Source organism: Palaemon carinicauda, chromosome 37 (genome assembly GCF_036898095.1).
Source record: "Palaemon carinicauda isolate YSFRI2023 chromosome 37, ASM3689809v2, whole genome shotgun sequence".
NCBI classification, from domain to species: Eukaryota; Metazoa; Arthropoda; class Malacostraca; order Decapoda; family Palaemonidae; genus Palaemon; species Palaemon carinicauda.
Window position 1 is genome coordinate 50,342,877 of NC_090761.1, and position 25,018 is coordinate 50,367,894.

General features: G+C 35.4%; 3 protein-coding genes across 6 annotated transcripts in view; 2 read left to right on the plus strand and 1 right to left on the minus strand.

Annotated features, from left to right (window-relative positions):
• Nucleotides 1-5,701, plus strand: part of Ubc7 (ubiquitin conjugating enzyme 7) — a 54,277-nt gene extending 48,576 nt beyond the window's left edge. For 2 of the 3 annotated variants that reach the window (XM_068361183.1, XM_068361182.1), the window contains exon 5: nucleotides 2,890-5,701. In XM_068361183.1, coding sequence (XP_068217284.1) covers nucleotides 2,890-3,011 — 122 coding nt within the window. In that variant the 3' untranslated portion in view covers nucleotides 3,012-5,701. The remainder of the gene's footprint in view (nucleotides 1-2,889) is intronic. The other variant, XR_011041568.1, reaches the window with a different exon arrangement.
• Nucleotides 5,702-6,199: 498 nt separating this feature from the next.
• EMC7 (ER membrane protein complex subunit 7) lies at nucleotides 6,200-17,936 on the minus strand. Its single transcript, XM_068361181.1, has 3 exons — nucleotides 17,643-17,936; nucleotides 9,496-9,658; nucleotides 6,200-8,783 (listed from the first exon to the last, which is right to left on the minus strand). The coding sequence occupies exons 1-3, from the start codon at nucleotides 17,852-17,854 to the stop codon at nucleotides 8,463-8,465; spliced, it is 696 nt and encodes a 231-aa protein (XP_068217282.1). The 5' UTR covers nucleotides 17,855-17,936; the 3' UTR covers nucleotides 6,200-8,462.
• A 739-nt stretch (nucleotides 17,937-18,675) lies between these two features.
• Nucleotides 18,676-25,018, plus strand: part of Scgalpha (sarcoglycan alpha) — a 29,356-nt gene continuing 23,013 nt past the window's right edge. For both annotated transcript variants that reach the window (XM_068361184.1, XM_068361186.1), the window contains exons 1-2: nucleotides 18,676-18,830; nucleotides 23,577-23,728. In XM_068361184.1, coding sequence (XP_068217285.1) covers nucleotides 23,578-23,728 — 151 coding nt within the window. In that variant the 5' untranslated portion in view covers nucleotides 18,676-18,830; nucleotide 23,577. The remainder of the gene's footprint in view (nucleotides 18,831-23,576; nucleotides 23,729-25,018) is intronic.

The following is a 25,018-nucleotide window of genomic DNA, read 5'->3' on the forward strand; positions in this document are numbered from 1 at the left end:
CTAGGGAAAATATGCACTGAAGAGTTATGATAGCTACCAACTTGAGTGAATATGTAAGTTGTATTATGCTTAGTACACTTTTGTCAGATTTATGAGGAAAAAGGTGGTGTAAGGAATATACCAGACCTTAGGAAAAGTCATAATTAGAGAAGGATACAACATCAAACTGTCTGGACAATCCTTAAAAGATCTTACTAATCAGGCTACAGTATTTCAGTGGGTACCTTTTCCCTATATCACTCTACTACCTATAAAAGTCTCTTGATACTGTAACTATTTCAGAACATTATTTACATTATTTATTTCACATTGATTGATATAAGATAATGGTGAGACTGTTTCTACAGGACATTCTCTATATCTGAGGTACCAGAAGTGGGTGGCACTATCAGTGTGACCTCACAGTGCAAAAAGAGTATCTCTGAAGGGTCTTTGCAGCATCTTTTAATCTGTAGCTGCCCTCACTTTTAGCCTGCTACTTTATCTCTATTTAAGCTTTCTTTCTTAAATCTTGGTGTCCAACTTCCCTCAATATTTATTTCAAAGTGCAACTGGTAGGGTTTCCCTCCATTGCACCTCAGTATTTTTATAACCTATGCCATAACATATTGACCAAGTTTTAAAAATCAAATATATGCCAAAGCTCTTGTCTGGTAACGTTCATGCAAAAAAATCCAAAATTCTTAGGGTTACCTGCAATTGTCAATAGTAAAGTTGATTGAAAAGTTTCTTTCATCATTGAAATTTTGAAATTTCCATCAACAAAGAAAGAATATCATCAGCTCACTTTTTACCATCAAGGAAGACCCATTCAAGGTCTGAACTGTTTCGAACCACTTTGCTCAATCTAACTGGAAGGAAGGTGTTGACTTCTGGAATGCCTTAAGTTTGCATCAGGGCAACAATTTTCTTGGCTGCTGGGCCATCATTTATGGAAAAATAGAATGGGCTCTTGTCAAGGGTCTGGCGATCAATATGGTAATGGTGTGCTTCATAGGTGTCATAGAGCCTTGCCAATGTATGGGTGGAGAGACTTCTCTAAAGAAGGACCTGTCATCAGCTTAATCTGCAATCGTGATGTTCCTCTTGGAATTAACCTTGTGATTATCACCATGTCAGGCATTTGCTTAAATGAAGATCATGGAAGTCAGGAGCCAAAAAGTACCCAATCTCTTGACCCCATTATGTTTTGTATATGCCACTGTAGTTATCTGCCATCACTCGTATCATCTTGTTCATTGTGAGTGAAGGTCTGAAAACAGCGATGGTTTTCTTTCCAAGTATGTTTACATGATGTTCTTTCTCACATCAGGATCCCATTTATGAGGTTTCTCTACCCCTCGTGTAAAGTCCATAAAGAATAGATTCTGTGGAGTAGTTATGAATGACCTTAATACCTTGAAGTTCTAAGAATCCTGTCATTGCTGGAGACACTTTTCATATGTCATGTAATAATGCTATTGGCTAAGGTTTAACTGTCCAGGACTTGAAAAGTTACAGCTGTAATAATTTGAGTCATGAATTAACTTCAGGAGTAACTTTCTATGTAGATGAGATGACCAATCAATGATTACCTCATTTAAAGGTTTAATGGTTACTAATGAATGGCAGAGGCAACAGATAGGGCAATGTCCTAGAGGCTGACTATATATTCATATGATCAGTGCCCAAGCCTCCTCTCCATCAAGCTAAGATCAGGGAAGGCCAACAGATTGCTAGGTAGGGACATTTCTAGTAGGCTACCATATGGAATCCAACCATAAGAACCTCAAATGTGATGATGATAATCTCTGGATCTTGTCTTGCTTGGGTGACCAGGGCATCTAATGTGCCCGTGACCATCCCCCAAATAAGTTACTCGATCATTCAATGAATAAATTAGTGTAGGCAGTGGTTTTCAGTGATTTAATTGATTTGCTGTTGACCATCAATGTATGCAAAAACTCATGTAGTTTTGGAGATTTAATTTATTTCACCTCATCTAAACTAGAGGGAATAAAGGGTTCGCAGACAACTTTTTAATTTTTGTTTATGACAGCCAAGCTTTTTCAATGAAAAATTCACATTACATGAGCAAATTATTGAAATAATTGATTTTAGTTTCAAGATGTTTTGGGGGGAACTAGTTCAGGCTTTTGACGTCTGAATAATTGAGTTTTTCTTGTGTTGCAGCATCTTTTATTGTTTTCCTATTGGTATATTGTGCTTTTAAGCTAATTTATGAAAGTTCTCAACATTTCCAATTTGGAAGGTTATCATGTCGAAGAGGTGATTAATTTCTGTCAACTTGTTTGTCACTGCTGATATTGTGTCAATGTATTTTCAGTAGTTTGTCACGAAGTATAATGATCTTAACTGGTCACAAAATTCTAAAGTACAGTATGTAGAGGTGATTTTGTAACTCGTATGTGGATAGTGGTTATGAAGATTTGGATTCTTGTGTTCCCAGTTCTGAATTAGTGATCTGGAAATTCTTTAGCGTCTGAATAACTATCACATAACTTTGATACACTCATGTATTTCTGATAGGAGATTTTGTTCTTATGTGTGTAAAAAACTTTCCTATTTTAAAGGACTCAAAGGGAATTTTGTTCTCAAGTGTGTAAAAAACTTTCATATTTTAAAGGACTTAAGTTTGTATAGCTGGGAAAAATAAAAATTTATCCAAAAATTTGTCACCTTAATAGTACTGTATTAGTATATGGGATTTGTTCATTATTTATTGAACTGGTTTTGTGTTTTTGTAATTACAAGGAATAATTTTTAGTAAACTCTTTTTGCATATTTCAAAATCTATAACTTGTCTTTGTCTATGAGCAAATTAAATAATTCTTTAATTCACAATAACTCCATATACATGCAATAACTTATAGGACATTTTATTTTCAGAACCGAATGATGAGAGTAGTGCAAATGTTGATGCAGCAAAAATGTGGAGGGATGATCGAGATCAGTTCAACAAAATAGCCGAGAGATTGGTCAGAAATACATTGAACATACCGTATCCATAGTTACAATATTTTCAAACTGTGCCAATGGCATAATTTTTATGACTTTTGTTATCTATATTTCTTCAATGACTATTGTTATCTTGTAAATTATTTTATGTATTGTATATTGTGATACAAATATGGAGTTCTCTTACATTTAGGTAAACCACACAGGTAAGGACGTTTCTTCCATGAAAGATTGGGTTACATAGAAAACTGAGAGGTTTAGGGTAGTATATATAGTTTTGGGCTTCCTGATATAATTTTCATAATACTTTACTGTATTTTTGGTGATATTGTTAATCAGTGTATAGAAAAAAAATTTTTTGATCCAGCATTTCTTAACTGTTGAATCTAATCAACTGTAAATAATTCATGTTTACAGATGGTGTCAAGTTTATGGGTAACACTAAATCTAAGTTGTATGGAAACTTGTATACTGCAAAATAATGTCACTATTGTAATCCAGCAGTGATATTTCATCTTGAACTAAGGTAAATATTGAATCGCATTTAAATTATTTCTAAACACATTCAAATCTTGGTGGTTAGAAGGCAGTGGTTACCAAATTGCCAAAAAGAATGATTTACACGTTAAAATTGTATGGCAGAAATTGCAGCATATGTATACCTATATGCAATACGTATGCTTATACTATTATACTAGTCCATTATGTATTGTGATGTTTCTATCATAGTATAAATCTCAATGCTGTTCACATAAAATAACTGAAAAAAGATAGAAACCAATCCAAATGACAGTAATCCATTACCTCTTATTATTAGGCCATTAAATTTATGTTTTTATTCAATACTACAGTACAGAGTATGAGCAAACACACTTATGGGTAAAAAAGCAATGTAATGCATTGGGCCTCATTTTTATTAGCGAGTGTTCATATTTTCTTAGTAGTTTAATGAGTTGGATTCATATTTACAATTGACCATATAATGTGCCTGAAAAAATATTTATTCTTAAATGATAGGGGAATATGATCACAAGATAAAGTTAGAGAAGTTGGATGGCTAGAATAGAAGACATTAGTGAATGAATGAAAAGTAAGAAACAGGAAGTGATGCAAGTTGGTAGCTTCATTGATGCTGTCAAGAGCTTTCATTTCTCTGTTTACAGTGTATTTTGCGAGACAAACCATAAGTATAACTCTCATGGGTCGTCAAATTCCATTATTGAATATTTGCCTCTTAGGTTCTGCTTGATGAACTGTGGACTTTCAAGACAGTATTACTTTCAAACTGTTTGTTTTTCCCCTCAAGAATTATTTATGGTCATAAGCAAAATGCAAATACAGTGTGTGTTTAAGGATTATCAGGGTGTATACTGTGACTGGAAAAATTTGACATATCTAGCAAAAGATTTGTAGAAATATGTTAGCAGGTGATGTTGGAAGTCCTACATTCAATTAGTATTGTGAAATGAACTACAAATATGTTAGCAGGTGATGTTGGAAGTCCTACATTAAATTAGTATTGTGAAATGAATAAGTTTGACCTAGAACTTTATCACTATTAAAAAACCATGAGTAAAGAGCAAATAATACAATAGTACTCGCTAATTCTAGCTTAGGTTCTGTTGTACGTTTTCTATAATGGGTGATGAGTACTTGACATAAGTATCCTAGATAGCACCAAGCGATTTGATACTTGGTAATGTTTTTATATTCTCCAGGTCGCTGTTTTCACTTTAGATATTTACTACGCAGTAATATGCATTATGAAAATAATTAATGAATAGAAAAATTAACAATTATCCAACAACTTTAAGCTTGGAATTTCAGCAACCTATAAATGTAATCATGTTCTTGAAATTTTATTTGAAATACGCTACAGTATAGATGTATTTAGTGGTTAGTAAATCAAAAGATAATACAGTATTGGAAATTTGTCATATACCGTAGTTGAATATTTATATCAATAATGCTCATTTTAATCCTCCAAATACATGTTCATGATGTCCATATAAATTTTCTCTTGTTGCTTTGGTTATAAAAGAAAAATCTATCCTTGTTATTTTGGGTTTTCAGTAAGCTTGTTATACTAGATTGAAAATAGGCCAATATATTAGTAATACAGTAGTTTTAAATATGGTATAATTTAGTACAGTATTTAAAAAACACTACATTTTGAAAATTAGGTCAAGAATTGTAACTCTTAGTGTTCGTCATATCATAAACATGCTTAGAATCCATGAGTCCATTGCAGATATCTGGAGTGTTGCATCTTGAAGGGAAAGTGAGGTATAATGCATTACTCTTCTTTGTTCTTCTAATGTTGATGGAATAAGCTGTTGAAGACTAGCTACCGGTAGTCAAGATCAGGCTGGCACCATCATGGTACCAGAACTTTTGGCTTGTAATTTCTTTAACAAAGGTTAAATTTTTTTTCTATGTATAACTATGGTAACAATGAAAAGGAAGTGGAAACCTTTTCATTTTGTATATATTTTATTCTTCAAGATGCCTTTCAATTGTCATACTTGCCTAATAAGAAGTAACATTTCCCAGTCATAGTTTAGCTCTTGCAATACGGCTTAATTTAGTTTTTTTTTTTGCGTAACATGGAGACTACTAAAATATTGTTACCCAGCTCCTGATCTCATCTATACAGTAGCTGCTATTTTGTGTTTTTGCCATGTTAGGTTTTGAAAAAATTAATGAACATTAGTTCTTCCATAAAGGAAACTGAATTACAGTTGGCGAGTGTTTTGTTTTCATCTCTGTAAATGACTTAAAGTTAGATCTTGTGTAAAACATACACGTTCACATTGATTTCTGAAAAGTTCAAGGCTTGTAGTTTACTCAACTTTTTGACTGGCTCGAACAGCTAAAAGTATATCTTCTAATTTTGATGCAACCAGAAAAGCCCAAAAATCAAATACAATACTCAAGTTGTTGACTTGAATTGACCTTTTCCATTTTCACTTTACCAGTCTGTTATGAGTTTTCATAAATTGTACTGTAGTTGTAAAAGTTGTGTTTTCATAAATTTTATATATATACACAACAAATTTTGATATAACCATACAGACACAAAAAAAAGCAATGAAGTTGTCTGCTTCAATAACAATTTTAGATATTTGATGTCAAATGAAAGGGCATTCTTGATTCCTCAAGCTTATTGCCATTGCAAGTTGAATATTGGAATAAGTACAGATACCATACTGTCTGTGAGAGAAGAATAAAACATTGGCAATATCAGTTGTACTTTATTGTAAATTACGGTGTTATATTTTCGAGCTGATTAAATAGTAACTGCTCTCTATGTACATTAATTCACTTCCATAAAAAGGGATCACATTCTAGGATGACTGTACTGTATATACAAACAAAAAAAAACTGCTATTAGTGAAAAATTAAACTTCACATTTCACTCAAACTGCAGGCAATGATAAAAACCATATCATGAGACTTAACCTCATCAGTTTTATGTTAATCTGATAGCTGTGATAAAAATGCAAACCTTTGGGGTGAGTATATTTTGTAACATGACAAAGTAATCAAGAAAATCAGATTACAGTATGTAACTTTCCTTAAGATTTTCCATCACTGTGCTGCCATGTATTTGTGAGAAGTAAAATACTTTGTTTCTAAGAAAGTTATTACAGATTATTTTCTTTACAAGAAACAACATTTAATACATTAAATTTTAAATTCGTTCCTTTTATAAAAGTATTTCTGCTTCAGTAATAACTAGAAATATTACTTGATAGGTGAGGCCGTAACTATATAACGGCATGTGAGTGAACAAGGAATATTCAAACAATCCCTATAAAATCAGTATAAAGAAAAATACCATAGTACTGTGTATAAGGTTACAATATATGGAAAGCAAAAGGTTTTCAATATATTCAATATTTCAAATATAACACCTCTTTAGGTGTAGGTCACCATGTCAATAGATGAAAATATATGCAAGGAATACAACTGAACCAAAAGCTTTAAACATTCCTAAAAGTGAAATACTGTACAATCAAGTGAAACATAGTTCCTTGCATCCCTTTGCTTGTAGAGGAGATGAGAGCAAATACATTAACATTAGTACCAGAATATTTCTTTGTACACCTTACTTGACAAAAAGTGTACTATAGACAACACTGACACTTATTCACCCGATTCACTCACAACTCGTTACTCCAATATATGTAGGTTCCTTTTTCTCCAAGTATTAAAATGAAAAAGGTAAAACCCAAGGTATATTTAATAATTAGACAACTTATACTGTGGTTGCCAGGGAAAATATTTTCTGCCAAGCTCATTATGGAGCCTTTTTCCTTGGAGAATTGCAATGAAACGGGTTATGGCCACCTTTCTTTCATAATAATTAGACCAAAAATTAACAAACTTCTACACAGACCCTTTATCTTTAAATACTTATGATCCCTAAAATATTTTTTTAAAAATAATTTTTTTTTGAAGCAGTGACCACAAGGATATCTACACTAGTCTATGTTGATTATGAATGGCAAAATATTACTTGTACCTAAGCGAGCACAAAATTTAATACTACTGTGTAAAGCAATGTAATATACAGGTATTTCAAGTTTAAATATTTGCATACCAACGTGATTTAAAAATGTAAACATTCAATTTAAAACACCTCCTAAATGGGATTTAAAAGTAAAAATATAAAGTAAAGGATGAATATACTTGGGAGTCAAATACTTTTCCAGAAATTGACACAAAACAGCAAACACCAAGAGGTATCTTTCAAAAATGTCTTACATATGGGTGAATAGTTACAATTACACTGGAATAACAATTTAAAAGCTATAGAACACTTGTATAAAACCAGGTCTATCTCAGTATCATAAGAATTTGATGTGGGTGATATAAACGAGGAAATTACTAGAACTCGCCTTTAAGAATATCAAATGTTACTAATACGTTTCTCGGTAAATAAAACATATGCAATGCATAACAAATCCAAGATCAACTCCAAAAGCATTTGCTTACTCAGAGCAAATAAAAGAAAATAACTCTGCTTCAATACCTCCAAAGCTTACACCAGTTATAGCAAACTTCTCAGAAGTACAAATGACATAAACACATTATCACAGTATACATTGTGAAGGATTTTCCATTTACACTATCATCAGAATAGACATTTAACCAATACTTGACACCACTGAAGTTGATCACATGCATACCTTACATAATTCAAGACGAGTATAACTCTCTCCCTTTCAATCTATGATTAACAGGAGCATCTCATATCTAACAAAATTTACTTTGAATGAAAACAACATTCACATCCTTTCTCGTGTATATGTGAACAACATTTCTACACAGCCCCTTCACATCATTTATATATATATATTTATATATATATGGATATATACATTATCAAGTCATAAATACTATGCTAGCTTTTCATAGAACATTAAAACATCAAATAACAGTAATCTCCTGAAGGGGTAATTCACAAATTAAAATAGCACTATGCATTAGGAGAACCGTTATTTATCTTTCCTCTTACTTTGCCGAGACCTTATTTTTTGTTGGCTCGATCCTTGACTCTGACTGCTACCACTGCCACCTCCAAATAGGGAAGTTATGATCTCGGAAAGCTCAGGGGTTTCTAGCTTTGGAGCCTGAATTTGTTCCATTTCCTTTCGAGTTTCGGGGTCATTCAGCCTGGGTAAGATCATCATGAGGGCCAACGGAAGGACAGTCATTAGCACCATTGGATTCATCAGGAAATCTGTGATTCTCCATTGTTCTCGCTGCATATAATATCGAAAGGGGCCCACAGATTTCAGTCTAAGTGGGTGGGGCATCTGGAAAATTAACCAGACTGGTAAAAATTTTCAAATCTAACAGGGCTGCCTAAAAGTGTCTTGTCTAATAGATTACAATATGAAAATTCTATGACTAGATAACCCAAAATCATTCAAATAGCTCTTTGAAATAAATAAAATTAACTTAATGTAAGGTATTTTCAAAAATATTTTTCATCAAATTCATTATTTCATAGTTTCCAATTTGACATTAGATATGATGAATATCAAGAGATGGAGAGAATGACTTGATCCGAATATTGTATTCTATTTGAGTCATCATATAGTAGTTGCAGCTTTAACTGTTTTATCAGAATTATCATTCAACCTGATACTATAGTCAATTTTCTTTTAGGGAGACAGATTTGCACTGACTCGCAGCGGTGCCCTTTTAGCTCGGAAAAGTTTCCTGATCGCTGATTGGTTAGAATTATCTTGTCCAACCAATCAGCGATCAGGAAACTTTTCTGAGCTAATAGGGTACCGCTGTGAGTCGGTGCAAATCTGCTTAACTAAAAAAAAATTGACTATAGATGCAAGATTCATTAAATTATCAAGGGTTTACTCTAGACTTACAATCCAATATTTGGCTACTTGTAATAATGTATAACTGTAGCAAAACAGACATTTGATTGATATATTCATGTAGAAACTATAAGAAGAGATAAAGTTAATTACTGTTGGAGATTAACATACTATAATATATGCTCACCTGGACAACATTAGACGGTTGGATGTGATTAACTGCTCTAGCACGGATTTTCCCCTTTTGGTTTATATCCACCCTTAATGCTTCATACATGTAAGTAGGATTCATGACATGGACAACATAAGAACCAGAGGGGACATTGTTGATAACAAATGATCCATCATCTCTGTTGGGAGAAAAGATAAAATGTAAGAAATTTTTTGTTAACAGTTAATTTCCTCATTGGGAACATTTTGTGTACCATGAACAGTAACTTACAAAAAAAAAAAAAAGTATAATAAACCCACTAACATGATGGACAGAGGGACTACATAATCAATCTATTTAAGGTAATACGATAATGACGAAATAAAAGTTGAATCTGTCACTGCTACTTAATGACCAATATAAACATAATGACAATAATTAAATGGTGTTGATGACAGTACTTATTTAATTATTGGTTGGTAATATCACAAGGATCTCCTAAATCTTATATACAGTACATGTATAAGACATTTTATTCCTCTTATTATTCAAAGGGACACTAGACTGAAATTGGAGCTATAGATTAAAATATGCAGTGCAAAAAGAACTTTACATGTAAAAGGACACAAATTTTGAATCAAGAAAATACAGTACACACACATGTAATATATTCACATTAATACATAAAAAAAAATTCAATTCTAAAGTAATTTTGATTTTTCCCAACTAAAGAAACTTGAGTCTTCTAATTGGAATATAACTTCAGCAAAGTTGGAAGAGCCATTAAAATCTAACGAGGCAGTTAAAATGACTGAAGAATGACAGGGAACACCCACACCCTTCAGTTTGGAAGACCAGCACTTTATACCTTTACATCTGGGAACTGCAAGGTGGTTGAGGCAAGAATTTTAACTAAAAGGACTCGAGTTTGTAAAGTTAGGAAAAATACCAATTACTTTTAAAATTTGTGATTTGTTCCCACACCATGAAAAACCATTACCCTTTAAGAGGAGAGCCGTCTTTAGGAGAGAGGAAGTCCCTATGAAAAAATTCTGCTTGGTTCAACTCTACAGGGAATCTCGTTCTATACAGAGTGAATGTACGTGAGTGTCTTCAGTTACATTTGAGCCACAAAACCACTCTCACTATGACCAGTCACATAAAGAGACCAAGGATTGTCTTTCCTATCACGCTCACATTAGGGAGCACTTCGTCCCCTATGAAATTGGGAAGACCAATAAATAGGTTTCAGAGTAGGGATACACCCCTCATCCCGACAAAGTGCGCGTGTTCGCACCGACTCTATCCTGTAAACTTGGTTAGAGTCTCAGGCAAATCCTGATGATCGGTCTTCTTGGGTTTCTCAATGATTTCATCTTAGATGAACCAGTGTCTGAAGAATCTGAAGAAGACGAGGCAGAGAAGGTGTGATTACGCTCCTTCAAGCTAGTTTTCTTTGAGTTCACGGCCTTGGAGACCATTGACGACGCTTCCACAAAGCAATAGGTCACAGGGGGACTCCAAAGCAGGAGCAGGGATAATCACAATACAAAGTGATGAGGTCCTCCAGCGTGCTCTCCAACACTCCCTCAATGCAAATGAGAACAAAGTATGATGGAGAATTCAGTGGAACTCCCACATTGAAGTTTACTGTTGCCTAGCTACCAGGTAAGATCACCTCACCTCCTGCATGAGCAGTACAGGATGAGGAGGATGATCCCTGGTAGTTTAACTGTGATGCCTTGATACTAATGAAGCCATCTCTGGTGGAAGAAGCACCTATAGGGTACAAGCTCTGAGATGACAAGTGATCCAGGACAACTTCACAAAGCTGAGCAGACTGTTCCTATCCAGTCAGTGCTTGCTGGGCTACTTCCTTGAGCTTAATGAGTCTCATTGAAGTATGCTTATAACTGCTATTATTATCAACATACCCAGATACTTTGTCCTCTGCTTGACCCAAGATAAAGATAAAAACCAGTCAAGTGTCAGTATCATAGTAGCTTTGTCTTCGAGGCCGTCAGGATCAATCAATCCATTAAAATACTTTAACATGTACCCCAGGTAAAATGGACCAAGCTAACACCAAGGTGAATGAACACCTGAAGAGCAATGGCCAGTCAAAAGCACAGGGCTTTGAGCTGTCATACCAACTTGATTCAAAACAAAGCAGAGCTACTTCGGGGAGGACTAATGAACAGGTACATATCTGAGAATATGTGCCCTTCAAATCCAATGAAAACAATAAGCTGTCTATGCTATCATGAAGCCATACAGAACAGAGTCCTCATCTTGAATGAAGTTTTGTGAACAAACCACTTCAAAGGGGAGATCTCTAAGAATGACTTCCAACCATGGGTCTTGTTGAAGCCTGAGACTGGTCCTTTACATCTTCCAATGCCTAATCCTCCAGCCTCACTTCCACCTCTGGAGAAGGGGCAGTTTTGGATTGAACTCTTGGAATTTGGGGTCACATAGTTCAGAGATGAAGCCAGGAATAAAACCTGATTGAGTAGTTATAGAATATATAGGCCTAATGGCTATGCAGTTAAGTTCTTACCACAATAACTATGAGGTTGGATTTGTGTGGAAGTTCAGACCCTGTTTAGTACAGATTTTTACTTGAGATGGCTGTTCAATAGTGCAATGTTTTTAAAATATTTTATTTTAATTTTTCATTACTTCTTATATCATTTATTTATTTCTTATTTCCTTTCCTCACTGGGCTATTTTTCCCTGTTACAGCATCTTGCTTTTCTATCTAGGGTTGTAGCTTAGCTAGTAGTAATAATAATAATACAATTAACCAAATTAGCAGACCTCCACCGCGGTAGCTTATTTCTTAACCTTGACATGCATTAATTGGCGTCGATTTTTATACATTCAAATATGAAAACAAGTTTGAAGTCTCCATGACAAGAATGCCCAAACTTATGGCTGATTACATGATATGGAAGTTTTACTCGTCCGTGACCTTGACCTTCCAAAATTTAATAATTTCCAGCTCTTTGCACAAAAGTTTAAAATCACTGCAAGTTTCATTACTTTACGATTAAAATTGTGGCCGCATGGTTGATAAATGGAATTTGACATTTTACTTGACCTTGACCATAAACTCGACATTGACCTTCAACCTTAACATGTAATAATTGGCGTGGATTTTCACGCAATTAAAGTTTGAAATCTCTGTGACAAGGATGTCCAAACTTATGGCTGATTACGTGAATTGGACTATTTGCTTGACCTTGACCTTCCAAAATTTAATTATTTCCAGTTTTCTACATAACAGTTAATCCCTACAAGTTTCATTAGTCTATGATTAAAATTGCGGCCAGGAAGGTGTTCACTAACAACCAAACAAGGGGGGGGGGGGTAAAACATAACCTCCTTCAACTTTGTTGGGGGCAGTAATTACTGAAAGATGATTATAACTGTAAACCACTTAAAATTGTGACAGATATAGCCTAATAGGCTATTCAAATTAATTTGTACTGAAGCAAAAGCTATCGTTTTAATATTATGGAATTTAGTTTTTTTTTTCTGATTAATGTGACAAATTTGAAAGTAACTAGTATTTTTCCTAATGATGCAAACCTAATTCTATTTATTAGAGACTACCTTTCTGCAAAGCTGGAAGACTAGCCATTAAGACTTAAACGAGGTGACAACTACCCAACCCGCTAGTTAGCGGGAGGGGTAGTGGGAGTTACCAGCTACCCCTCTCACTCACACACCAGTGTATTCAAGCCACTTTTGATTGCAGGCAGCAGGACTTACTTTAGATTTACAAAAATCTATCGAATAATTACCAATAAATAAGAACCAATGAAGGGGGGGGGGGGGGGGGTTGTTAGCATGCGTAGCTCAGTATTACCGCTTGCCAGTACATAGGAGCTTGAAGTTTTTCTTATTCCCTGAGCGATGCGAGCGCACAGCGGAGTAAAAACCATTAGATTTGGGTAAAGCAATTGGAACAAAAAAATTGGGGTTTCCTGTAGTAAATAACATGACTTCACCAAATTTGACTTCATTTCAATTATAAAAAAAAAAAAAAAAACAGATTTTAGTGAGGGTGTAGTTTGGTAGTATTGTACTGTGTTACAGGGCAATGTAACCTAGGAAAAAAACTATTGAAAAAATTCCGCTCTCTTCGAAAATGACACTCGTTCCCGTCGCAAATGAATAGTTTCAGAAATACAGTATATAGATATCTATATCCTACGATAATGGGGGACCCCCAGTGGGAACTCGGGGTTTTGAGTGGGGAAAACATACTGGGAAAACGGTATATAATGGTAAAACAAGCCTTTTCTTCTCTATACATTACCTTCTTGGATTTATAATAAATGGAGGAAAAGACAAAACAGTATAGCTGGATAAACTTTGGAGGCGCCGTTGCAAAGGCTATGTCTCGTGAAAAAATATGGTAATACTGAGCCGCGGCAATGTTAGCGTAACATGCTAACATTAGCAGTGTTTTTCATTTATTTTTTGTCATTCTACTTCTCGGTTGTAGCTGCTTTCATTCGTTCGTTCGTACACAGCAGGTTTCAACCTTCTGCGCAAAAACCCGCGCATAGGCTCCTCCTCCACCAATAGGATTTCTTCTTCTCTAGCTGTGAAATGTAACTATTCGACTTAACCCGCTTTATTCAAGTACATTACTTGATCCAGTACAACTATACCATTCCTTTTATGTAATACCCTCTTATACATATTAAGTTTGACCTAAGAATTACTCGTGTTATTATTCGATATCTTATAAAGTCACCTCATTTTATATTCCCATTAAATATTATTTATCATACATTCCATTTTATCTTGCTATATTACTTTTATACATTTTGTTATTACCTTGTCACGTCCAGATTTCACATAAATACTTGCTCGGACAAGTTTCCCATTCTAGTTCATTCATGTTTACTTTCTAGACTCAGTGCTTTTCCGTTAACCAATCACGAACACATACGTATGGAAAGTTTGCAAAGGGGGGGAGGTAATATTTCCCAACCCCCACCTTCCAACAAACCCTTTTCCGTGGAAACCTTTGTCCAAGTCAGGTCTTTGTTAGTTCAAGTGACGTCTTTTTGCGTATTTTACGATGGAAGTTTTAGAAACTTGTAAGGACTGCAGTAATCCATACTTGAAAGTATTTTGTTGAATTCCAATGTTGATAATTTTCTTAAATCTCATAATGTAATAGCCCAACGTTTACAGTGTTCCAAGTGCAGTACTAAACTAAGACAAAAAGTTAGGACGCCAGAGACTCAGTCACAACGCCCCGGTGACCCACAAGTTTCGTCGTCGCGGTCATAAAAGTAAGTCATTAATTTCTTTAATTTCAATGTGTTAGTTATACTATTTTGTTAGCGTGCGCAGCTCAACATTACCGCTTGCCAGTGCATACAAGCTTGATATTTTATTTTCCTGCGATCGTAAGCGAGACAGTGGCAGAACAAGAACCATTATATTTAGCGTTGCTAATGTTATCGCAACATTCCTAATGTTAGCATGCGCAGCTCAACATTACCACTTGCCAGTACAGTACATACGAGCTTGATGATTTATTTTCCTGCGAGCGTAAGCGAGCTAGGGGCGGAACAAGTACCATTATATAGTGTTGCTAATGTTATGAACTTCTAGGTTGGGTTAGGTGGGTTTGTTAGGTTTTGTACCCTTTTTGTACCTTTTTATATATTGTGTAAAGGGTATAAGGAAAAATGCTTTAAAATACACATGCTAATAGTACCGTAGCATTGCTAACGTTAGCAATGACATCGTAACGTTGGTAACGCTGTGTATCATTGGTAACGTTGCTAATGTTAGCGTTTGCAGTACATACGTGAGTGAAGTGACACGGAATTTGAACAAGTCATTATATTTAAACATTTTAACAGAATATATATAACAAAAGACATTATATTTAACCATTTTAACAGAATATATATAACAAAAGGCATTACAGTATATTTAACCATTTTAACAGAAAATATATGTTTTCCTGTAGAAAATGTGATTTAACTGGTTTTCACCTTCATCCGTAATAACAGCAACCAGTTCGGCTACTTAAAGTTAGTCGAACTGGTTGTTCTGGTTGTTTGCGGTTGAAATGAAGGTCAAATTCAGTCAAATCACGTTATTTACTACTGGAAAACATATATTTTCTATTCGAAATCAGAATCTGTAATACAGTAAAACTTGACCGAAAGTTTTGTCTCGATAATATACAAACTAAATCCGGGTTAAGTTTTAGATTCAACCAAATTGGGAAATGTATTATATTAATATATTTTCCTAGTAAAGCACGTGATAACAAAACACTTCTTCTCAATACATTATTGTCGCTAATGCATACTTACAGAGAAAAAAAATATTTCAGGAATTGAAGGTCTTGACTTTTTCTAAGTTTAGTGTTTATCTTTCCATGGGCACGCAAGGTAGCTCTTGTTCGTTTGTATGTCTGTTTTCATCTTACTTGGCTCCGCCCCATTGCGCAATGTGACAATATTTACTTGAATGCGCATTTGCTCCTCCCACTAATGTCGCTCCTCCAATCAAAATACTACTGGGTTCTTTTCAAGGGTTATTATTGGACGATTCATTGGTCTCTCAGTCTTGTTTCAAGGATCTGTTTTTCGTGCAATATAACATTGTAAACGATAGTATTCTGTTTTTTTCCCTATTTCATTATGGGAGAAACCCGTGATTGTCGTTTGTTTTCGGTTTTCAAAAGTTGCGGTTTCTATATTTTCATCACACGTCATTTAACTGTCATGGATCCTCCGGTACGGTTGTGTGAAATATGTCGTTATTCCTATTTTGATGTGATCGGCCGATTTCATAGGAATTATAATGGAACTCCTGAAGTAGTGAATCGTTTTCTAAGGGAGCATTCCGTATTACCTTAAGTGTCCAGTGTGGTAAATGTGATTCGGCTTTACATTTTCGTGAGGATAGACATGTGTGGTATTGTACCAAATCTGTAAAGGAGGGTCAACCACAACCTTCCACATCTTCATCGTCATCTTCCGTTTAAGGTAAGAAGTGATTTAACAAAATATATATATTCAAATTTACCCCTGGTTAAAGGGGGGGTCGCAGGGGGGGCGAAGCCCCCCCCGGTAGGGGTACAGGGCCCCTAGGTTAGGTTAGGTGGGTTTGTTAGGTTCTGTGGTGCCCTGAAAATTACTGTGGCCTTAAGGGGGGGGTCGCAGGGGGGGCGAAGCCCCCCCCGGTAGGGGTACAGGGCCCCTAGGTTAGGTTAGGTGGGTTTGTTAGGTTCTGTGGTGCCCTGAAAATTACTGTGGCCTTAAGGGGGGGTCGCAGGGGGGGCGAAGCCCCCCCCCGGTAGGGGTACAGGGCCCCTAGGTTAGGTTAGGTGGGTTTGTTAGGTTCTGTGGTGCCTTGAAAATTACTTTGGCCATAAGGGGGGGGTCGCAGGGGGGGCGAAGCCCCCCCCGGTAGGGGTACAGGGCCCCTAGGTTAGGTTAGGTGGGTTTGTTAGGTTCTGTGGTGCCCTGAAAATTACTGTGGCTTTAAGGGGGGGTCGCGGGGGGGCCCTACCCCCCTCCCCCCGGTAGGCCTAGTTAGGGGTATGGGGGAGGGGTGCTGGAACATTAATTATTCATTTATTGCAAATATCATTCAATGCCCCAACACCCTCCCCCCCCTTCCCCCACCCAAAACCCCGGTTCCCAAAGGGTGTCCCCCATAATTGGTGGGATGAACTAGGGTATACATAGTAAATCTCTAAATCGGTTGGTTTGCAGTCAAAATAAACGTTAAATTCATTGAAACCACACTATTTCTGATGCAACAAATATATTTTTATTGCATTTTTCGAAATTTGGCTGAAACTAAAAATTTACCTAAATCCGTTTTCAGTAACCGAGAAGTTTTTAGTGATTGAGGAGGTTTGGTTAATTTTGTGAATATATTCACGCCTCTGAATAACATGTCTCATAAATTAACCTATTTGAAGAATTGAAATGTGAGCATATTTCTTGTCCAAAATTTTAGCTTTAAAAACTACCGTAGGCTTAACACTGAAATACCCTCAAGGACAGCTTATCAGGTTCAACCCTACATACGGTAAACACCGGATCTCATGTCAGTTCTCTACAACAGCTTACAAACCTTAAAAAAAGTCATATCATCTACATTGTTACACATCTAACACTTACTTAAGGAACCCATAGTGACCGCTGTTCGTGAACACTTTGGTACTGGCGAACCATTCCGAGGGGCTAAGCTGTGAGGAGACTTCGGGCCGTATAACTTTTCCTTCAATTCTGTACTTTTCAATCCCCGTAACCACTTCATCGTCGATATCTCCACATAAGGTTCCCACTACGAATAGCCCTAAAAGCGGCAAAATGACTATTTTTCGTTTCATTTTCTCTAGAGATATTCTATTCGTTAAACAATCACAAGACTAAGATGATGACATAGCTTTGTTGACAAAAGTAGATGGAGCATTTTGCAACCTATAGAAATAGGCATCTAACACATGGTTAGTAATATCTCTCATTTTAAGAATATATTATTTTTATATTAATTTATGTTATCAATATGTAAGCTTTTTAGTTAATTTCAATTAAATTATAGATAATAATAAGATAAAATAATGCATTTAATGAGATAAATACCTGAATTGACAGTATAATTTTTGCCAAAACTTAAAGAGCATTACCACCTGCTATTTTGAGGAGCTGCGCTTAGACTCAATGTCATTTGTCAGCGTCTGATAGCAAATTAACTACTACAATGGATAAAAATCTTTACAACTTTTACTACTTGAAATTAAATACGTAATATTAAAAAAATATAATAATAATTTCTATAAAGAATATAACTATTATTAACAAGAAATCGATAAAAAAGCAAGTGTCGTCTGCATCAAATGTTTACTCATAGGACACATACAATTTACAGGAAAAAGGGGAAATGTTAAGCAAATGATACATTGTTGATTTTGATACATCATTCATCAATAAATGAGTTTATTGATGATATATATAAAATAACTGATATAATTATACAAAATTCTGAGATAATTTTTCTAAAATCAATATTTTTTTCCTGAACTCGGCCTATAGTTTTAATAGGCTTATCATCAGCCAAATGTCAAATTATTTGTTGTTGTTACATTAGATACTATGAAAGCTTGTATTGAATATGTAAGATTTAGATAACCGTTATAAATATATTTAGATGACCTTACTATACTTCTCCTGAATTTCGACAGGGAGGAGAGGCTTTAGTGCGCAGTCTCCCCCGCTCGAGGAACATAAGGAACTCACGGGAATCCCATGTACCCATTTTGTAACTTCTTCTGAAAGGGAATAGCTAACACCAACGGAGACCCCTAGGTAAACACCCTTACATAGTTTTTACAAACGTTCGCGCTTTATCCTAGTTGTACGTGCTATTGACAGGTTAATTTTAGCATTGCGGCAAACCCACCTGATTTGCGTCAACCCTTTTCTCAAGACAGAATAAGTTGAAGAAATAACACGCTCCCGTTGTTATCATCATCATTATTATTATTATATGGGGTGTAAATTATTAAAGATATTAATTCTATCCTTCGATTAAATTACGTGAATGACATAATCGCAGCGTATTCCTTTAGGGCCGTTTCCCTCCCCTGTCCATAAGTAGCTTACATTGACCCTGTCTAGGAACACTTTGAACATGGTCACCGCGAAATTACGTCGGTCTATCTTTGATAAATTGATTGGACTAATTTATCCTAGCGATAGGTCTTTGCAATAATTTTTCTTCCAAACGGTAAAATTGCCCTTTCAATTGTGTGCAATTACAAACTGCATTTACAATAATATTGTACAGAAATAATATTTTGTTGTATCGTTCTCTTTATATTAAAGTCAAAGAAATACAAATTACGGCTGTTATCCTCACTTTCATACCGGCTGCAGAAGAAGCGTGAAACTGTACACGCTCAATGCTTGACAAGCCGCAGTAATCAAGGTATATAGAATAAGGGACTTCTATATACCTTGGCAGTAATAACATCTCACATTTCATTATACGTGGCAGACGTTTAACATTTGAAGAATATGTAGATATATTTTGAAATTTGGAATATAAAATATATGTATACATCACTAGTGTATGCCATTTATCTATCCATCTCCATGATCAATCTTAATAATTTTTATTATTTAAGGAGCCTTATATAAAAAAAATAATTGTTTATATAAATTTAAAGGGAATCACCATTTCTCTTTAGATAATAATAATGTGTATTAATTACTGGAAGAAATATCTTTGTCAGATTTTAAATAGATAGGCTACAAATTTAAGTAATATATATATATATATATATTATATATATATATATATTATATATATATATACTGTATATATATACTGTATATATATATATATATATATATATATATATATATATATATATATATATATAGGCTATATATATATGTATATATATACTGTATATATATATACATATATATATATATATATATATATATATATATACAGTATATATATATATATATATATATATATATATATACAGTATATATATATATATATATATATATATATATATATATATATATATATATATATATATATATATATATATATTATTCACGGGTAAACAATCACGGAATGAACGAAATAGTTAATCCTATGAATGTAAGACTATCAATAAGTGATTCCAATACTTTGCATGATGTGTTTCGGATGTCATTTTACAATTCGAAACTGAATGTGGTGTTTGGTAGGCTACCTTCTGTTAGTAGTGGACTTTTAGGACAAGTGATCTATTGAATAAAATATTCAATAGTGCAGCATTTAAAATGAGTCTGCGAGGTTTTAATTAATTCACGGTTTATGAAGACTAATAATGTGTATGAAAATATTTTTTTTTCTTATTAGGAAAACACTTGAAATCCGGAATTTGAACTTAGTGATAAGAACAAACATTTTGTGAAACATATTTGATTATATATATTCTTTCAAAAACTTACTATTGTTTTTTTTGCAAAAATTTTAATGTTGATTTTTAGTTGAGCTGTAATACCTCATGTTTTTTCAATTGTTAGATTTTAATTACCCAATGCTAAGAGAGAATACTGTTAATTGTTGCTTTTGTTACATATGTTTCATATATTGTGTTAGCCAGTAATTAACCTAAAATATTTAATGGTAAATCGGACACTTTTCCTTATTCCCGTCAATTGCTTAATCAATTAATTACTTATAGGGCAAATATAAGTGATTGTTTAGATTACTGTATTGAATTATTTCCCCACTGAGGCAAAGGGTTTAAACCAGGTTTCTTTCTTTCTTTTTTTTTTAACCTTTTCATGATCTTAGCTTGGTATTAACCGATTTCTCAGATTGTCTGACTCAGAAGGTATATACAAAATGATAATAACTGAAATATTTCATATTTTCTATATCAATACATGTACAACGTCATTTTAAGACCACAAAAGCGACTTCTGGAATGAAGAAAAATAAAGTAGAATAGGGAGGGGGCAGTGGCGTAGCTCATAAGATTAGTACCGGTAACTGTCTTTTCTTGAGAGAGCCGGACAATTCTTTGACATTTTCAATGCTTAATAACTTTAAATGACGACAACGTCGCTACTGAAATTATGTTCGGTCTACGGAATTGTAGTTTGTTTAAAGATGAATATTCCACTGTAAGGACACCGCTCCCTTCGTCGTCCAGAAAATCAACAAACTGTTTATTTATTTGAATTCTCCTTTCGTCACTCTAAATCCGCCATTGTGAAGAACCAATTCTGTCCTCGAATCTTGAAAGTATTCAGCTCATAAGGGAAATTATTCCCTAGCCAAGAAATCCATGCCGTAAACAAAAAGCAGAGAAAGGGATGCGATAATCATATTTGTTCTTATTCTAGAGCCTACAAAGAGGACCTTCATTTTATACTACTTGTTCAGCATCTAAAACTGTCTGTGAGAGGTGGTTTATATTGCAGTGTGGTGTGTTTTCCTTGGGTGGCTGTAAATGGGAAGTAACTAATATCGTTCAACATCATCTCTAGGCTTAGTTTCAAAAGCCATGCTATGGGTTATAAATTCTGTCCATCAGACAAGCACCATTTATTTTTAGAAATACAGCTTTCCCAGTATTTTATTTCCTCTCTCTCTCTCTCTCTCTCTCTCTCTCTCTCTCTCTCTCTCTCTCTCTCTCTCTCTCTCTCTCTCTCTCTCTCTCTCTCTCTCTCTCTCTCTCTCTCTCTCTCTATATATATATATATATATAAAATATATATATATATATATATATATATATATATATATATATATTTTATATATATATATATATATATATATGTATATATTTTATATATATATATATATATATATATATATATATATATGTGTGTGTGTGTGTGTGTGTGTGTGTTTTATCATCATCATCATCGTCGTCATTCCCTACGCCTATTAACGCAAAGGTCCTCGGTTAGATTTAGCTAGTCTACTCTACAACTTTCAGATCAATACTTCTCTAGTCATCATCTCCTACTTTATGCTTTATAGTTCCAGCCATGTAGACCTGGGATTTCCAACTCTTCTAGTGCCTTGTGGAGCCCAGTTGAAAGTTTGGTGAACTAACCTCTCTTGGGGAGTGCGAAGAGCATTCCCAAACCATCTCCATCTACCCCTCCCCATGATCTTACCCACATATGGCACTCTAGTAATCTCACTTATAGTTTCACTTCTAATCCAGTGCTGCCATTTAACTCCCAATATCATTCTGAGGGCTTTGTTCTCAAATCTACAAAATCTGTTAGATATTGTTGCGGGGTCATACCACGACTCACGTCCATACAGTAACAACGATATCACTAAAATGATATAAAGTCTGATTTTTATATGTAATTTCAGGCGATTTTATTTCTAAATTTCACTTAACCTAGCCATTGTCTGATTAGATTTTTTAATCTTTCATTAGACTCAAATTCTAAAGGCCCTGTATTAGAGACCATAGATTGTAATTATTTAAATGATTCCAACTCATTAATCACTTTTCCTTCCAATGATATTTCATCTTCCATTGCATATTCCATTCTCATAATATTTGTTTTCCTTATATTTATCTTGAGCCCAACCTCATGTATTTCATGTATTTTGGTAAGCAAGCTTTGCAAGTCCTGTTTCGTTCTGCTAATGACAGTATTATGAGCATACTTTAGGTCAGCTACTTTCCTGGTACCAATCCAGTCCAATCCTACTCCATCATTTCCAACTGTTCTATGCACTACAAAATCCACAAGGAGGATAAACAACATAGGTGACAACACATTCCCTTGGAGTATTCCGCTGTTCACTGGAAATTCATTTGATAGGACTCCACTAACATTAACCTTACACTTGCTATGCTCATGAACAGACTTCATTAAATTTACATATTTAAGAGGAACGCCATAATAACGCAGTACTCTCCACAAGAAAAAAAGAATTATTCATACCTCCTTCCCCCCTTGAAACAGTAGCACCAGAACTCCGTCAGTAGATTTGTGAGCGATAGTCTGGAATTGAACATGTGCCCAGAAGTCAGTACTGCAGTTATCAAATCACTTGGTCATATAGCCCTTGCACACAGGTGTTAAACCCGTGTTTTTTTTTTTTACCATGGAAGAGTCTTAACTTGAGATCCCAAAAGGAAAAGTTTCCAGCAAAATCCTTGAACTAAATATATATATATATATATATATATATATATATATATATATATATATATATATATATATATATATATATATACGTAACACAAGCTTACCACCTGTGTACGTAGACTATGGCCAAGTGATTTGATAATCGCATTATCGATTTCTGGGCACATGTTCAATTCCAGAATAACGCTCACAAATCTACTGACGGAGTTCTTCTGCTACCATTTCAATGGGGAAAGAGACGTAAATATATATATATATATATATATATGTGTGTGTGTGTGTGTGTGTGCGTGCACTCATGTGTGCACATATGCCTGCAAAACATGATTTTAATAACGTGCAGGGTTGTAGCATTGGTGCATCTGGCATTGTGCTCGTTATGATCCCAAACTTAATTTTCTCTCTTAACAGGATGGCTCTATGGCCACACGGCATACTCCTCATGCTGGGGGCCTCTTGGTGCTTCCTAGGGGTACCAGCGTCAGGATCTGTCCTCGAGATAATGTCGTCAGAGGTCTTCATCCTTCGGCTGACACACCACGATTTCGACTTCCATTCTCCAGGTAAGCTCGTAGTTATGATTTTCTTCTTCCATTTTGCTGTGCATATTTCCATAGGTAATTTAGCTTGATGATTGCTGTAGCACATTTGGAAGGGTGGAAACATTTCGCTGCAGCACATATGGAAGGGTGGAAGTCGCTGTAGCACATTTAGAATGGTGGAAACATTTTGCCGCAGCACATTTGGAAAGGTGGAACGTTTCGCTGCAGCACATCTGGAAGGGTGGAAGTCGCTGTAGCACATTTGGAAGGGTGGAAGTCCCTGTAGCACATTTGAAAGGGTGGAAATGTTTCACTGCAGCACATTTGGAAGGGTGGGAACGTTTCGCTGAAGCGCATTTGGAAGGGTGGAAGTCCCTGTAGCACATTTGGAAGGGTGGAAGTCCCTGTAGCACATTTGAAAGGGTGGAAACGTTTCACTGCAGCACATTTGGAAGGGTGGGAACGTTTCGCTGAAGCGCATTTGGAAGGGTGGAAGTCGCTGTAGCACATTTAGAAGGTTGGAAACGTTTCACTGCAGCCTTTTTGGAAGGTTGGAAACGTTTCACTGCAGCACATTTGGAAGAGTGGAAGTCCTTGTAGCACATTTGGAAGGGTGGAACCGTTTTGTTGCAGCACATTTGGAAGGGTGGAAGTCGCTGTAGCACATTTGGAAGGGTGGAAGTCCCTGTAGCACATTTGAAAGGGTGGAAACGTTTCACTGCAGCACATTTGGAAGGGTGGGAACGTTTCGCTGAAGCGCATTTGGAAGGGTGGAAGTCGCTGTAGCACATTTAGAAGGTTGGAAACGTTTCACTGCAGCCTTTTTGGAAGGTTGGAAACGTTTCACTGCAGCACATTTGGAAGAGTGGAAGTCCTTGTAGCACATTTGGAAGGGTGGAACCGTTTTGTTGCAGCACATTTGGAAGGGTGGAAGTCGCTGTAGCACATTTGGAAGGGTGGAAACATTTTGCTGCAGCACATTTGGAAGGGTGCAAGTCGCTGAAGCACATTAGGAAGGATGGAAACGTTTCGTTGCAGCACATTTGGAAGGGTGGGAATGTTTCGCTGTAACACATTTGGAAGGGTGGAAATGTTTCGCTGCAGCACATATGGAAGGATAAAATTCGCTGTAGCACATTTGGAAGGGTGGAAACATTTTGCTGCAGCACATTTGGAAGGGTGCAAGTCGCTGAAGCACATTTGGAAGGTTGGAAACATTTCCCTGCAGCCCTTTTGAAAGGTTGGAAACGTTTCACTGCAGCACATTTGGAAGAGTGGAAGTCGTTGTAGCACATTAGGAAGGGTGGAAAC

Coding starts and splice junctions, on each gene's coding strand:
- EMC7 (XM_068361181.1), bottom strand. CDS start 17,854: ATGAAACGAAAAATAGTCATTTTGCCGCTTTTAGGGCTATTCGTAGTG. Junction 9,659..17,642: donor GGTCACTATGGGTTCCTTAA/GTAAGTGTTAGA, acceptor TTCTCCCAACAG/AGATGATGGATCATTTGTTA. Junction 8,784..9,495: donor AACCGTCTAATGTTGTCCAG/GTGAGCATATAT, acceptor TTAATTTTCCAG/ATGCCCCACCCACTTAGACT.